The sequence below is a fragment of the Podarcis liolepis genome (genome assembly GCF_965112155.1).
Source record: "Podarcis liolepis genome assembly, chromosome: 1".
In the NCBI taxonomy this organism is placed as follows: domain Eukaryota; kingdom Metazoa; phylum Chordata; class Lepidosauria; order Squamata; family Lacertidae; genus Podarcis; species Podarcis liolepis.
Genome location: NC_139554.1, coordinates 119,961,375 through 119,978,196, shown reverse-complemented (window position 1 = coordinate 119,978,196; position 16,822 = coordinate 119,961,375). Strand labels below are relative to the sequence as shown.

General features: G+C 44.2%; 1 protein-coding gene across 3 annotated transcripts in view; it reads right to left on the bottom strand.

Moving 5' to 3' along the window:
• Positions 1–16,822, bottom strand: part of ANKAR (ankyrin and armadillo repeat containing) — a 48,701-nt gene that overhangs the window by 6,789 nt on the left and 25,090 nt on the right. For all 3 annotated transcript variants that reach the window (XM_083467423.1, XM_083467424.1, XM_083467425.1), the window contains 9 exons: positions 15,535–15,703; positions 13,614–13,855; positions 13,258–13,411; positions 12,542–12,703; positions 9,754–9,860; positions 7,435–7,557; positions 4,013–4,171; positions 2,496–2,613; positions 1,027–1,136 (listed from right to left, as the gene is read on the bottom strand). In XM_083467423.1, the coding sequence (XP_083323549.1) occupies positions 1,027–1,136; positions 2,496–2,613; positions 4,013–4,171; positions 7,435–7,557; positions 9,754–9,860; positions 12,542–12,703; positions 13,258–13,411; positions 13,614–13,855; positions 15,535–15,703 (1,344 nt within the window). The remainder of the gene's footprint in view (positions 1–1,026; positions 1,137–2,495; positions 2,614–4,012; positions 4,172–7,434; positions 7,558–9,753; positions 9,861–12,541; positions 12,704–13,257; positions 13,412–13,613; positions 13,856–15,534; positions 15,704–16,822) is intronic.

Here is a 16,822-nt window from a genome sequence, read left to right as displayed (position 1 = left end):
GTTTAAGAAACGCCCACAGACAGATTCTGCTAGCGACTGAGGCAGCCACGCTGAGATGGGCTGTGCAGTCAAGACGGTTTAACCCAGGCAGCCAAGCTCCCAAACGGGGACAGTTTATGCACGAGTAACTCCCATCCACTACAGGATGTATTCAATTTGGCCCAGAGTCTTACTCGTGAAATTGAATCAAAGGTAGCCTTCAAATCAATGAAGGCTGCATATAAGACCCCACAGGTTTTCTTGGCGTATTTGTCAATAAGATATGCTAAGACAAAACAGTTATCTATGCTAGTGATCTATCTACCTTGCCTAAATCCAGCTTGCTCCTCTGCAAGATAGCCTCACGGTCCATCCAACTGAGGGAGGTGATATATTTTAAATGAACAATTAATCATTGAACAGTTCCTGCTGCAGTGATATTTTAATTACAATTTATGGTGGTTGTATTTACACCAGCGTTTTCACCAATTTTCCAGGAAAAGACGGCAATACAACCAGCCTGTCGAGTCCATGATCTTCCCTGGATCTCCCTTTTCTTAAAAAACCGTGTTACAAAAGAGATGGTCTTTAATTGAGCAATCTGAATGTGACTGTTGCTATTTTGGAGTGATATTCAGTCTGGAAGCACCCTGAGAGCATATATACAAAAAAAAAAAAAAAAAAAAAAAAAAAAAACCCTCCACCTTTTCCCATTAATTATTTCTTGTTTTTATGAAATTAATGCAGAGTGGCTAAATAATGGCTTTAAAAGTTGGGTTTCCCCCACCATCACTGCCACCTGTCTAATGTAAGCATATTGGCGAAATATGGCTTCCAATGTGCGTTACTGAAAAACCAATACTGTATATGGCATTCATTTTGGATTAATAATCTCAGGGTAAAAGGAGGTGATGATATTTTGATACTATTAAAGAGTTAACATTGCTTATTTTCATCGTGTTTTATATTTCAACAGTTTAGTTGCATTAGAAAGTTAGACTGAATGGATCAAATGAGGGGAAAACTGCAAAAATAAAATAGCTGTACCTCTTCTTCCTTTGCGTATAAATGATAACAAAGACGCTGGACAGTTCCTAAGCATGTAATTGCTTCTGGAATACCTGCTCTTGTGTGAGCCAAACTAGCCAATAGCTTCCCTATAGAGAAAGAGATAACTGAGATTAAATGTTACGTTTCCGAGCACAATTCAAAGTGCTGGTGTTGACCTTTAAAGCCCTAAACGGCCTCGACCTAGTATACCTGAAGGAGCGTCTCCACCCCCATCGTTCTGCCCGGACGCTGAGGTCCAGCGCTGAGGGCCTTCTGGCGGTTCCCTCATTGTGAGAAGCAAAGCTACAGGGAACCAGGCAGAGGGCCTTCTCGGTAGTGGCGCCCGCCCTGTGGAACGCCCTCCCATCAGATGTCAAAGCGATAAATAACTACCTGACATTTAAAAGACATCTTAAGGCAGCCCTGTTCAGGGAAGTTTTTAATCTGTGATATTTTACTGTATTTTTGGAAGCCGCCCAGAGTGGCTGGGGAAACCCAGCCAGATGGGCGGGGTACAAATAATAAATTATTATTATTATTATTATTACTAGTAAATTGAGGTAAAATTATACAAAAAAGCGTTTTGGTACAATTAACTTCAGCAGGCAGGTGTCCATTTCTGAAACATTTCAAGAACCCCAGCACAATTTCTATAGCCACACTTTTCAGTATTCTTTTTATTGCACTCTTGGAACATATTGACACTTATGGCTTTAGGTAAAATGTGTGCTCCAATGTGTAATTACCATATTTTTCGCTCCATAAGATGCACTTTTTTCCTCCTAAAATGTAAGGGGAAATGTCTGTGCGTCTTATGGAGCGAATGTGTGGTCCCTGGAGCCAAATTGCCCAAGGCCGAAAAGCAGATTGTGCTTTTTTCTTTTTTTTTAGAAAGAGGGAAGGGGGTGTTGAAACGAAGCCGCTGAGCAGCTGATCGGCAAGCGATTGGAGGGAGATAAGGAACTCTAGCGAAAAAGGTGGCTGCCTGGGAGGGGGGAGGTATAAGCACATGGATCCTCAGGATTTTTGCATTGGGCCACCCCAAACTCACCGTCAAATCACATATCATGTCTGTGGCCACAGCATGAACCACAAAAGTCATACATCCACTGTTTTGTTCAGAATATTTTTTTTTCTTGTTTTCCTCCTCTAAAAACTAGGTGCATCTTATGGAGCGAAAAATATGGTAATTTAAATGAAGCAAGAACCTTTGCTGTATTGTCGGCTGGGGCAACCCAGTCAGATAGGCGGCATAGCAATAATAATAATAATAATAATAATAATAATAATAATAATAATAATAATAATAGTCTTGACAGAATAAACACCTTCTTCTAGAGAGTAATAGAAACCAAGACAAGGCATATCAACAATCACATCTTACTATTTTAAGATTTTGCACTATTTCAGTGTTGTATAAGCATGCTGCCTTGAAAAACAGTGCTTTTCTTTGCATCATCACTTGCCTATTAACACAAGAGTCGCTGTCTTTTCCGAACATAGCAGGTCGACCAAAATAGAAACTCCTTTTGCAGACAGACTGACTTTATCCTTATCAACTATTATTCTGGCTAGTATAACTATCTGAAACAAAAGAAACATTTTTACACAATGCATTAATATATTAATCAGGCCTCACACATTTTTCCCCATTTCTCTGCATTTCCTGCTTCCAGCAAAAATTGTTATTCTTTTTTTGTCCCAGTAAAAAGCAAGCATATTTTAATGAGAATGTGGTTTATGGCTACAGAATCAAAGGAATGGAAGAAAATATGTTTGTGTTACCTGCGGATGGAGACAAAGCACAAAAGCTCAGCCCTCACACTTCTGAGTTTGCAGAAGCATTTATTAGTCTATGATGCAAATATATGCAGACATACATGGGAGAATTTACACTAGAAATTAAGACATGCGTACACATTTTGCAAGTAAAAACACACCTTTTCCCATACTTCAAACCAATTCTTTAAAAATTGCAATTTTCCTATATTCTTTATATTTTACAAAGATATGCTATTGTGTTTATTTATGTACATATGCCCTTGTTAGTGTATATACATTTCTCTGCAGACTAAAAATATGAAACTGCAACCAATGAAGTAACAATAGCAGAAGTACTTGAAGTGGGCACAGATTGAGATATTGGGCACAACTTTAAAAATGTTGAGATCACAGATTCCCAAGCAATGTCTTGAACTTCTCAGGCAAAAATGACTCTTCACAATAGATGAATGGTTGAAAGAACAATTGGACAGGCTACGTTGACACAAGTCATTGATAACAGAAAAAGCAAAAATAGCCATGGTGGCCTTTAATAAAAAATAAAAAATCCACATTACATATACCTTTATTAGGCCAATGAAGAGGTCACAAGTTTTCAAGCTCTCCAGAACTCTTCACCAGGCTAGATGGTAAACAGAGTAGGAGTCAGGAGGGGAAAGTTGACTCATATAGAAACTATGGAGTCTTTATTTAATTGTGACAATCTTGAAATGTGGGAGGAGGTAGCAGGTAGTCTAATGAGGCTCTTTTGGGTACTACGCAGGTGTTAGGTTGTACCTATGACACCTGAAAGTGTCATAGGTTGTACCTATGACACTTTGAAAACCTTTCAAAGGTATTCAAAATGATAGATATATCGTTTTTTCCAGAGATTTGAGAAACGGAAGCTATACCAGAAAACTAACATAAGACGAGCCCTTGTAGATCAGGAAAACGGTCCATCTCTCTTCCAGGACCCTATTCTCACAGTGGCAAACCAGATGTTTATGGAACACCCACAAGGATCAGAAGCTGCTGCCGAAAGGGAGAAAATGCAAATCTCCTTCTCCAATGTAGTAGATTGAGCAGAGTCCTTTGTATTTGAGCAAGAAGACAGGCATAGCATTCAAACAGTCCTTTATGGAAAACTCCATTTTCAAAAATGGCACACGCGTGCTTATGCATTCTGGGTGAACTCTGAGCATGATCTCTGGTTTTGTACCTGAAAGGCAGCCATTGCTCTGTCTGTCTCTACTTCCGATTCCAGGAAAGGTTCAAATATAGACACAGATATTGGTCCGCTCTCTAAAATCAATAACTGCTGGCTGGGATTATTATATGCAAAAAGGGCGATAGCATTTCCTGCTCGCAAACAGATATCCTTAAAGCAATCAGAGAAAGAAGTAAATTGTATTGACCATGAAATATAAAGTACATAAAACACCCACCCACACACACCCATGGGTGGTATTCAGCTACCAAGTCCTGTCAGTGCAAGAATTTCTGCTTGTGCAGTGGGAGACACACACACACACACACACTCAAGCAAGCACCCCACACCCTACCCAGACCTGCTCCAGAGGATTGGGGGAACCTTTAGAACAGATTTAGGGGGTGCACTTTCCATGTGGTATTATTACATTCCAGAGGGTGGAATTACGCAACAGCAGCTGCCAGAATTTTGACTGCAAAAAACTGGAAGGGGGAGAAAATCCCATCGCTGTTAGAATGGCAAAACAAACTCTGTGAGTTTGCAGAAATGGCAAAATTGATGGCAGTTATTAGAGGCCACGCAAATCAGAGAATAATTAGAGAGTGGTATGGAGTGAAGGAATACATGAAAAAATATGGTTCCGGAATTGAAATATTAATAGAGAATATGTAAAACGTGCAGGGGTAAGCAAGAAAATCATAATAGAATCAATTGAATACGTATTAAATTATAACAACACAGCAAGATGGAAGAAATAAAATATTGAGATCACACATGGGTGAAGGGGAGTGGGGGGTATATGGGAACCTATAATATCATTTATAATATAATTTGTTAATTGCATTGTATTTACATATAGCAAAGGGAAGCCTAGCACAACTAGATATATTTTAATTTAGGTAATCTATGTAATAGGCTTATGTTAGAAAATGAATATGGATTTTGAATTTGATGTTTGTAATTTTTTTTTGCTTTGAAATAAAAATAAAATAATAAAATAAAATAAAATAAATTCCAGAGGGTGGCTGGGTAAATTTGTTGCAGTATGAAGAATGGAATCTTGCGCACCCTTAAAAGCCGACATATTTATTGCGGCATAAGGTTTCACTTGTTTGTTTTTCGATGGCTCTTCAGGCAATCCTGTACCTGTGTTTACACATCAGGGAAGGGACACTGGTGACAAGCATGGTAGTTCTGCCCCCATTCCCCTTCAGGACTTGGAAGGCGATCTTCTGAAATGAGGAGGCTTGTGAAGGCTATCTGCATGTTAAAGGTTAAGTGACCCCTGACCATTAGGTCTAGTCATGACCGACTCTGGGGTTGTGGCGCTGATCTCGCTTTATTGGCTGAGGGAGCTGGCGTACAGCTTCCAGGTCATGTGGCCAGCATGACTAAGCCGCTTCTGGCGAACCAGAGCAGCACACGGAAACGCCGTTTACCTTCCCACCAGAGCGGTACCTATTTATCTACTTGCACTTTGACGTGCTTTCAAACTGCTAGGTTGGCAGGAGCAGGGACCGCGCAACAGGAGCTCACCCCGTCGCGGGGATTCGAACCACCGACCTTCTGACCGGCAAGCCCATGTTGCAGAACTATAAATTTCCAGCATTCCGGGAAAGGGGAGAAGCTCTGGAGCTGCCTGCCGCTTCACAGGTAAGATTCACCTTCTGTTGTGTGGGCAGGACTGTCCCTCCCCTTACCTGGCCAATCCCCTGGCAAGCCTCCCCAGACGTCATTGGGCGATTGGCTGAGGTAGGCGGAGACCTTCAGGTATCTAGCCTTGGGAGGATGAAGCCAGCCCGGACTACCAGGAGTAGCACTGGGATCTGGGGGGTTGCGCGCGACCACGCAAAAGGCGCCCCCATTTGATGTGAGGAGCGGTCATTGCAGAACTATAAATTTCCAGCATTCCTGAATAGACAGGGAACCTCCGTAAGCACAGAAGGTTGCCCACTTTTTAAGTTTGCCCTCACGGAGGGCAATTTGACTGGTGCTGGTGGGGGGTGGGCAGAGCTAGCTCTCTTGTCCCCAGTGCTCCCACACGTGTTAAAACCAATGCAGCACACCTGAGTATGGCTAGAGTGTGTCAGTCTTGTCTGTAGCTAGTTTGATAGAGAGAAGGAGGAGGCGAAATGAGGCCATGAAATTCCATGCTCACTAAGAAACAATGGATCAGGATGAATGTACAGTGGTACCTCGGGTTAAGAACTTAATTCGTTCTGTAGTTCTGTTCTTAACCTGAAACTGTTCTTAACCTGAAGCACCACTTTAGCTAATGGGGCCTCCTGCTGCCGCTGTGCCGCTGCTGCACGATTTCTGTTCTCATCCTGAAGCAAAGTTCTTAACCCAATGTAATATTTCTGGGTTAGCGGAGTCTGTAACCTGAAGCGTATGTAACCCGAGGTACCACTGTATCATCATCATCATCATCAACAACAACAACAACCACCTCATTATTAAAATTTGTATACCGCCCTGTACCCGCAGGTCTCAGGGTGGCTGCAACATAAAATCACAGTACAAAAACACACAATACACACTCAACAACAACAACAACCCCCCAACAACACCCCCCTCCACACACACACACATTTTAAAAGGGCATTGGATGTCAGTCAGCCAAAGGCATGGTCAAAGAGGAATGTTTTTGCCTGGTGCCTGAAAGGTGTATAATGAAGCTGCCAGGCGAGATTTAAGTGAGATTGGAATAAGAATGGCACACGCTCAGAGTTGTGGTTTTTAAAATCGTTTGTGGCTGAAGGGTATCAGGAATGTAGATGCAGTTGCAAAGCATGGGTGAAGGTTAATTGTTAATTGTGCACTTCATAACTCAACTAAGACACACACACAATCATGTAAAGTCTCTGTTCCCCACACCATTAAGCCCAGGGTCTAGGACAGGGTGTCTCAAAACTTGTGTCTTCAGCAGTTTTTGGACTACAACTACCATCATCCATAGCTAGCAGGAAAAGTGGTCAGGGATGATGGGATTTGTAGTCCAAAAGCAGCTGAAGACCCAAGTTTGGATCTAAAATTTACCTAGCTGCATCACATTTGGCCGGTGCATATACTCATTGGCCCTCGAGCTTGTGGTGTAGTTCTAAGGTGGTTCTGTGCAATTAACAAGTAACTGCCAACTGTTCTCATGCTGTGCTACAAAACAGCCTGATTTGATCCATATGTGAGCTCGGAGGTCCCCTTTAATCTCTTGTATGTGTACACTGGCTCTTCCATTCTAATGGCGGGAGCAGATCTGTACATGGAAAGGAGTATTTGCTCACAGCTTTGGGGAAAGGATCCGTTCCTGTAATCAGGCACTGACATTAGTTGAAACAAAGAAAGAAAGAATGCCAGTGCCTTATTACAGCATGAAGCGTATTTAATCTTTTCTCTTAAATGGGCACTATGATGTTCTCCAGTAAAGCCAGTACCTTCTCTGGTGCGTAAAGGAGCCCAAGGACATCAGAATAACTAAAGCCTTCCTTCTCTCGCAACACACTCTGCAGGTTATCGTTCTTTAGAACAATGCAAGCCAAAGAATATGCAACTTCAACCTAAACAATCAGTTGGATGGAAAAGCAAAAGTTAAAAAAGAGAGAAAATATCAGTTTTATATAATAGATCCTATCCTATCCTATCACATCAAAGTTCAGAATGGGATTCAGACATATACACTGCATATAAAGAATATTTTTACTGATTTAATAGGTGATCTTGAACACATTGGTTAAATTCAATTATTTTTAGCCCAATACCAAATTTTCAGCCCCGTTCCAAACGTCCTTCAGAGCTTGCTGACTATCCCTCAGTCCCCAATGAACAATCCCTTTAAGTAACATGTAGCTGCAGTACAAGGACATTTACACCATAAAAAGGCACAACCTCGTCCAGAGTTGTGATAATAAGTGCACTTAATATATAACAAACTGGACTCTTTCTCACAGCACAACAGTTCCACACTGCTTAATGGAGATTTTTGCCTTGCCCTGAGCTTCCCAAATATATTTACTGATAAACATAGTTCTCCTTCCCCTAACTGTATCCTCACAAAAAACCCCGTGCGATAGGCTAGATTCAGAGAGACTAACTGGTTCATAGTCACCCAGGGAGCTTCATGTAGATTTGAACTGTGGTCCCCCAGGTCCTAGTCTAACACGGTAGCCACACCAAGACACTTAGGCTGGAATAACCGCTCCCAACATCAAATGGGGGGGGCGTTTTTTGCATGGTCGTGCACAGCCCTCCCCCGATCCTACGGAGCTCCCTAAAATACAACCTGGCTTTGCCCCCTCCCACGCTGGATACCTGGAGGTTCCCACCTATCCTCAGACAGTTAACCAATCCTGCCAGGGGAGTTGGCCAGGTAGTGTGGGACTGCCCTGCCCACACAATAGAGGGTAGAACTTACCTGGGAGTCCTCAGTGGCTCCAGAGCTTCTCCCACCCTGCCCTCCCTCAGTTACGCCTTCTTTTGCATGTTAACCTCTTCTCCACAAGTATGTGGGTGCTGCTACGTCATTGGTTGCTGTTAAAGGACCGGGAAGGAATTTCCCTGCATTGGCAGGTTTTGCCTTCCCCGTAGCAAAATAATAATAATAAAAATAATTTATTATTTATACCATGCCCATCTGGCTGGGTTTCCCCAGCCACTCTGGGCGGCTTCCAACAAAACACTAAAATACAATAACCTATTAAACATTAAAAGCTTCCCTAAACAGTACTGCCTTCAGATGTCTTGTTTGGTAGTTATTTTTCTCTTTGACAACTGGTGGGAGGTGCCACTACTGAGGCGGGTGCCACTACTGAGAAGGCCCTCTGCCTGGTTCCCTGTAACTTGGCTTCTCACAGCGAGGGAACCGCCAGAAGGCCCTTGGAGGTGGACCTCACTATCTGGGCTGAACTATCACGGTTCCCTGTTAAAGGGGTTGTTTTGAGGGGAGTCATTGGCTATACGCCAATAGGTTGTCAGTGGTCTCCCCTGCGTTGAGTCGAAATGGGGGGGGGGCGGGGGCAGGCTCTCTGTTAAACATATGTTTTCCAGAGTCAGCCCATTCCCCACACATTTTGGATAACCCTGATGTTCCCCAGATCCCCGCCTGGGGACTGGGAGGGATAAACGACCAATGCCTAAGCAAAGGTCTCCCTGCATCTGAATCTTTAATAAAGTTGCCCATTTTAATGCCATAACACATTGTCACGAGTCATTATTCCACTAGGGAGTCGCCTGGAGTTGGGGGGGAGTGTCTCTGCTTGTCCACGCAATTAGTCTTCTGCCAGCCAAATAGCCAATGCCCCAAACAACATCCTAATACCTAATTCTCTCCCTCTTCCCACAACCTCCCCATAACCTCTAGTGAAATGGTCATCACATGGTCATCAAAATGCAAATCTCCCCATCCTTGCTCCACATAACTGGGTGCCACTAGTGGTTGAGTTGTATGATTAGAGGTCACAGGGGAGATGTTAGATATTATAGGGGAGAGAAGATGTGAGGATATCAAGCCAGATATGGGGAAACCATAGTTCATCTGCAGCAGCACAATCAGACGCCTTCATCTTCTCCAGCTGCAACAAAACACGTTTCTACAGCCACAGCAGCCGCTGTAATTCTCCAACGGTTTGACTTCTCCTCCGATGGCACACTTTTCCACTGTCTTCCGAGAAAGACAGATGCCAGCACTTAAACCTACTCAAGAAATGCTTGGGAGGAGTTCATCTCTATACTGAATAAGGCTACCACTTAAAACCCACCTTTATGTGAAGGGAACTATGATGTTTCAGCAAGTGGACCAATATTGGCAAGGCTCCTTCATCTACTACGTTGTCTTGACTGATTGGATTGTTTATGTTGGCTTCACCTGAAGGTCCAACAAATCAGGCAGAGAGCCCCACATAAGGAGCACATAAGGAGCAGGAAAAATTGAAAAGATAATCAGAAAATGTAATGTCAGTACAAGCAAACCTCATATTTGTAACTATTCTTAACTTTTTAGACAAGAACATGTTCCAAACGGCTACCTCTAGTCTAGGGAGCCTTATCTCGGAATGTGGAAGACCTGGAAAATTTCTTTGCCGTTTGGTGGGATTTCATTTCTTATGTCAAATTCAGACATATGAAACCCTGGGATCATCCATACTTCTCCATGTCCAGCCACTTTCACTTGGGAAAACCTGCTCTTTACTGCTGAATCAGAACAAATGTCAATCAGGTTTTCCGGGAATTGCTGTTTGCTCTGATTTAATGGCAAAGAGCAGGTTTTCCTGGGGAAAGCAGAAAACCGCCCAAACCCATGCTTTCAGGACAAGTGAAGTGTGAACGAGCCCTCTCTTCCTCCCAAAAATAGCAAAATTTGGCTTTCATTGTGTGTTTTGCTGCTTTTATTTCTCTACATTATCTGCTCCCTACATATTTGGAAAATGCAAAACGGGCAAACAGTACGGAGGCTGTAACTCTGACTTGTTTGTTTGCATTTTTGATTTTACATTAATGAAGAATAACAATGAAATAAGATAAAAATAAAATGTGGGCTTTATAGAGTTTTGGTCCAGATGTGAGGTGTGTGTTTGCAGATAATTCTATTAATAATATGTGGTGACCTCACATCTGGACCGCCCAGAGTGGCTGGGGAAACTCAGCCAGATGGGCGGGGTATAAATAAGGCTGAATTATGTGGTTGCCAACGAAAGCAATTCAAGGTAGCCTCTTGCTGGCTGTTTGTGTGTATTGGCCCATAGATAGCAGCTAGGTTAGAGAGTGATAGCGGTCCATGTTTCATAAAGCTCACACATCTGCATAGTCATGCAGTAGAAAGAGGCTCTATGCCTGCTCACCAACATTGTCCTTATGAAAACTTGGGGCACAAGCCAAATGCAGGTCATCAGCCATGGATTGGCCGACTAGGCCTTCTAGGTAGTTAACACTAGGAAGTCAGTTTTGGTTTGTCTCCATTTCCAGTTTTCCTCATCTTAAATTCAATTCCCCACATTTTCACATCTGCTTGTGATTAGGAAAAAAAAAGAGTCCTCATGAAAATTCATCAGCAATCTAGTGTGAATTTCTTCGGCCAATATACACATTTTAATGCAACTTTGCCTAATATGCACATTTTTTGCCACCCACTTGTCCCTATTATTTTTGCATGCTGTTTTCACAAACATATGCATTTTTATGCAGACTAGTAAAAATGCATTTTTGTACCCAGCACCTGGCTGGAGAACTGCATTGCAAAATTCAGAGAAGTGTGAATTTAGGAGGATGTCTGTGTTCGCGTTCACCTACTGTTGCAAAAAATTGAGAATTGGGCAAGTTTGTCTTCTAATGTCAACTGAATCACATTTCTCCCCCATCCCTACTTGAGAAACTCTTCTTGCAATTACAGACTGGGAAAACCAGGAGATTTATCAAGGCCCTGGTCAAATACCATACACGCCTTTTGATAATGGAAAAGACTACTTATATCACTGAAAATTTATTAGGGATTATATCTGATGACAGTCCTACTTAGAGTAGATCCACTGAAGTTAATTAACATGACTAGCGTAGGCCCATTAAATTTCAGTGGGTGTAGTCTGAGAAGAACTTAGTTGTATACAACCCAACTTCCAAAGTTCTTGCATTGTTCTAAACTGCTTAATTATTGTTAACTGTTATAATAATAAAAAAACTGCTCCCTTTCCCTTATGGGGTATTCCAGAGCCCGCACAGAGTCCTTAAATGAGTTCCCTATCAGTAGCAGGAAACAACAGAGGCCAACTAGAGTATATTTGAGAGGCAAAGTGGGTAGTAAGCCCCAAACGGGGGATTGTTAGAAGAATTTTAAGGTCTCAAATATAGAATAAATATTCATAATGCACACATATCTAAATATATGAACCATGTGTCTGAAATAGTATGGGAGAGCAATCCTGAAGCCATTTTGACTCTCCCAATTACCTTAAATATTCCTCTGCAGTAAGGGAGGCAAATGGGGTAAGCCTTCCCATTGTCGTTTTGCTTGCAAATCCTTTCTTAAGGGTGTAGTTGTGTATGAATAGGGTGAGCCTGTGACCTGGAGTTAGGAACTAAATTATTAACCATCACAAAAGAATGGCTAGACTGCCCAGGTAATGCAATCAGTGACCATGATCAGGTATCCTGGCAGAAAGGATTTCTGCTATAGACCACCTCCTTCTGTGATTTCTGCTGTAGACCACCTCCTTTCTGTGATGTATGCATGATGTTTTTGGAGGTAGTCTTGGGCTACAGGGTGGGCAATTTCAAAAGTCTATATAAGGGCTTGCACACCATTGTTCAGGGTTCTCCTCCCTCCTGTATGTGGTGAGTGGGGACCCTATCGCAACAGTTTATTTTTTCTTCAACAAAGATCAGGCTTACTAGCCACTTTGCTTCTCAGATATGCTCTGGTTTGCCTCTGTTGTTTGCTCCTACCAATAGGGAACCCTCAAGGACTCTATACGGGCTCTAGAATACCCCATAAGGGAAAGGGAGAGGTTTTTTCTTATAGCATAACCTAAGTACAACAGAAAAGGAACTACAAACCAATACAAATGGTCCCCAAGGCTCTGATGACACTGAGCAGTGTGCCCTCTGCTATCCTTCCACTCCTCAGCAGCCGAACCAAAGGGGAAATTCCATTCCCTTCGCAGATCTGGTTCTGGTGAATTTCGCTCTCCTTGCTAAGAGCTATGACGGCTTCACCTCCTTCCAAAACAACCACAGCAACACGCATTTAGAAACCTTCAGCCCCATGCCTAGTTTTTCTTTCAGAAATGTAACGGAAAAGGTTGATGTCATGTCAGGAAACTGCCATCAGCTCAGAGGCGAGAAATAGAAGGGCAGTTGTGTTACAGTGAGCCTCTGAAAATCTTGCAAAGCAGTTCCTCTTCCAGGGAGGAGGAGGAAAGACCCACCTCCAGTGAGGATGAGGTGCAAGGACCAGAGGATGCTGGTGGGAGCCTTAACACCGCTTCTGGGCAAGCCGGTCAGGAGGGAAACATGCCCTTGCCATCGCCCATCCTGAGCAGTAGTTTGAGGTGCAGAGAGGGGAGGAGACGGTTGGGGGTAACAAAACTCTTATGTTGGGGGAGGTCCAAAAAAAGACCTCTCCCGGATTCTGCTAGCGATTGAGCCAGACATGAACTTTGGGGCTCTTCACTGTAAATAGTTTGCACCAAAATAAAGCCTGTAAAACACAGGTTGGAGTCCTGCCTGGTTACTCTCGAGCAACCACAACAGCCACCTGACAGTTGACTTACCAACACACTGCATTTTATCAGAGGGTGACAGCAGCATATCGATAATAAGGTTGTATCCAATCTGTTCTGCCATGTATTTCTGCTGCTTCAAGGTTTGCCCTGCCAGGGCCCAAAGTGTGGCAGCACCTTGTTCTTTAACTTTCAGGTGAAAAGCCTGCAGATTGGGCAAAATAATAATAATAATAAAATGTTCCTGGTTATATTTCAAAGCATTAACTATAATCCCAAGCAGACTTCATCATCAATAAGCTCCGCTGAACTCAGAAGGACCAATCTACAAAGTTATCCAGTGAGGTCAGATAACAGCCTACTCAGCTGCTCTACAAATCCCAGAGAAAAGATGGGAAAATACTTGCCTTCAGGAGCTTTAAAAGGAATTTGGTCACAGACTTGGATAGAAATCTCATCTGGATGTTAGTGTTCCTTTCAGCGAGTGCCTCGATCGCCATTGCTCCTTTCACTTGGACACTGATTTTCCTTCCTCTGAGAAGTTCAACTAGAGGGGCAATGACTTGCGCATCAGCAATGGCGTTCTGCATTCTAAAATTCCCTCGAGCAAGTTCTGCAATCGCTGCCGAAGCCACGGCCAGCAGCACATCTTTATGCAGAAAAAGATCACGAAACAGTAAGAGCCAGCCACATGTAAGACCACAGCAAATAACAGCCCTGTTACTGTTTTTGCTGTTATTATTTTACGTTTCATTTGCAGATCAGAGATTTGATGTAGTAATAAACGTCTAGTATTCTGTTACCTAAGACAATGTTTGTTAAGCAATACTGCAGGGATGGGGGAGTTCTCATCAGCCCCAACCAGATAGGCCAATGGTAAGGGATGATGGGAGTTGTAGTCTGACAGCATATGGAAGGTCACAGGTTCCTTATCCCTGCAATATAGGCTCTCAACCGAGCCAGTAAATCCATAATCCATGTCCATGTGTAACCCAAACTTGCTACTTGGGCCTGACCCCTCCTTGATTTGCCCCCTCCCCTAAAAAGCAGCCTCTCTAAGAAGATCTATCTCTGTGCTCAGGGCATAGCTGTCAACCGTCCCTTATTTGGCGGGAAACTCCCTTATCCCAGTGCCGTGTCCCGCTGCTGTCCCGGATTGATGATGTCCCTTAAATTTCCTGGGTTTCATGCTCGCCCGGCTTGGGAGGGAAGCAGCGGCTTGGGGTTCTCTGCCGAGAGAGAAAGAGAGAGAGAGAGAGAGAGAGAGCGCACACGAGCTGCCGCGTCTCCGTCTCTCCCTTTCCCCCCTCAGGGGCGCGTCATGAGGAGACGGGTGGTGGCGGGCGGGCAGGCAGCCCCTCTCTTCGTCCGCACTGCTACGGGAAACCGGAGGCAGCAGTGGCAGCTGAGGAGTTGGCCTGAGGGAGGAGGAAGAGGAGGGGATGGGGAGGGATGCAGAAGGGTGGCGCTTCAGAGGCCGCGCTGTAACTGCCTCATGCCAGGCTTGCGGGCAGCGTGGGAGAGAGTCTCTCTCCCTCCCTCTTGGGTGGGGAAGGGCCAATGGAACTCATAAGCTAAGCAAAATCCCTTATTTTGGTTGCTGATCCCTTATTTTCGAGGCTGCTGGTCCTTTATTTTCAAATCTGTAAGTTGACAGCTATGGCTCAGGGGCAAACCTTGGTAATATGCCGCCCTGTGCAAGGCCATTCACCGGCTTAAGCTGGGCTTTAGAAAAGAGGCACGAGGTTATGGCATGGTCCTAGGGCCCTCCTCCCACCTTTCCTAAGTCCGGTAAGTACTTGTCCAGCTTTGGGAAGGAGGCAGGAAGAAGAAGAAGAGGAGGAGGAGGAGGAGGTGTTTGGAATTGATACCCCACCTTTCACTCCCCTTAAGGAATCTCAAAGCGGCTAACAATCTCCTTTGCATTCCTCCCCCACAACAAACACTCTGTGAGGTGAGTGAGGCTGAGAGACTTCAGAGCAGTGTGACTGGCCCAAGGTCACCCAGCAACTTCATGTGGAGGAGCAGGGAAGCGAACCTGGTTCACCAGATTACGAGTCTACCGCTCTTAACCACTACACTACGCTGGCTCACAGGAGGATTCTAGGACCCTGCCAGAGCCCTCACACCTCCTTCCCAAAGCCAGGCAAGCATTTAGCAGGCCTGGTGTGACTGCACCAATTGGACTGCCCTATATCTGCCCCTGCTGCACCCCCAGCTTTGATGGTCTGTTGCCCTCCTCCAAAAAGGGGGTCCAGGAGAACATGCCTACTCCTCTGTGTATGGATAGCCGCACTTGTGATTCTGCATTTTGTTCCTTTGCTGTACCTGAATCTGACTGCAAGAAGTTGACAAGTGGCTCGATGCCCCTGGCATCTTTCACTTTCAACTGGTTCTCATGGTTGTTAATGCACATTACTCGAATGCAATTTATTACGTTCACAAGCAGGTCTTCTATGTTGTACTGCAACAGATTGACAAGCGCAGGAATTCCACCCTGCAGGAAAAAGAAAGAAAGAAAAATAGTGTTGAAGAAAGCAGCGAGATCCATTCAGTCACATATACCAAACTGTCGATAGTGCAGACACGACTCTTGTTCTCTGTTCATCAGAAGCCAACTTTGAGAATGTTCCCTCTTTATCTAGCCGCAATTAGTAAATACATCTTCACCCCTTCTTAAGGCTAACCAGTACTTTTCTTAACCTGGGATCTGAATCTCTTGGCTTGACGTGGGTTCCTAATCCTGGGTTTAGGAACAGAGGAGACTGGTGCTCATAGGGGCTGGTAGGGCAGAAGGCAGGGAATACAGCAAAAGGTGGAGCCAGAGCCAGAAACAGGCAGAACCAACTAATTCTGGTTTTGACCCCATTCCCCCTACTGAATTCTACAAAGGCAACACTGAGACTAAGGAGGAAGAAGCTGACAACCCAGTCCTTAGAGTGCCACCCACGGTAAGTAAGGGGCCAGGGAGCATGGTGGTGGCTCACGGCAGAATGTCGGAACAGCTTCCACCACTGAGGAGAACTCTAGTTACTTGTCAGGAATGAGCCAGCTCCAAACGAAGGTTTGCAGCCAACTGCAGATAGCAGCCAGGAACAGAGGGGCTTAGATGTTAGCCAGGCAGGGGAGAGCCGGCAGCTGCAGACCGGCTCTTCCTGACCTTGACAAGCAGGCTGATAAGGCAGTAGCTGAGAGCAGGCTGGAACACAGCCAAAGCTTGCAGGAAGTACAAATAGGCGCGAAAAGACTCAGAGTCAGCCTCGCAGAACAGGAAGAGGTTGTAGCTGATCCACTAAGTCTGAAGAGTCGGCGAAAGGGAGGGCTGCTTGATAGGAAGCAACACAAGAGACTTAAGGGTCGTAAGTTCAATATCTTCTGTCAACGCCGGAAGAAGTCTTCAGAAGGGTCATCTTGAGTAATGATGCCAGAGGCTTTCTCAGAGCTGTCAGAAGCTATCTGTTTGTTTTTGCAATAAATCCTCCTTTTTAATTACCTACGCTTACTGTGTTATCAAGTTGGGAACCTGGACTCCTGACATTACTATCAGGAACCTTAGGCACAATTAAGATTAGTTTCAATGTACCTAGATGATCCTCAGGGTCCCTTACAGGTCTAC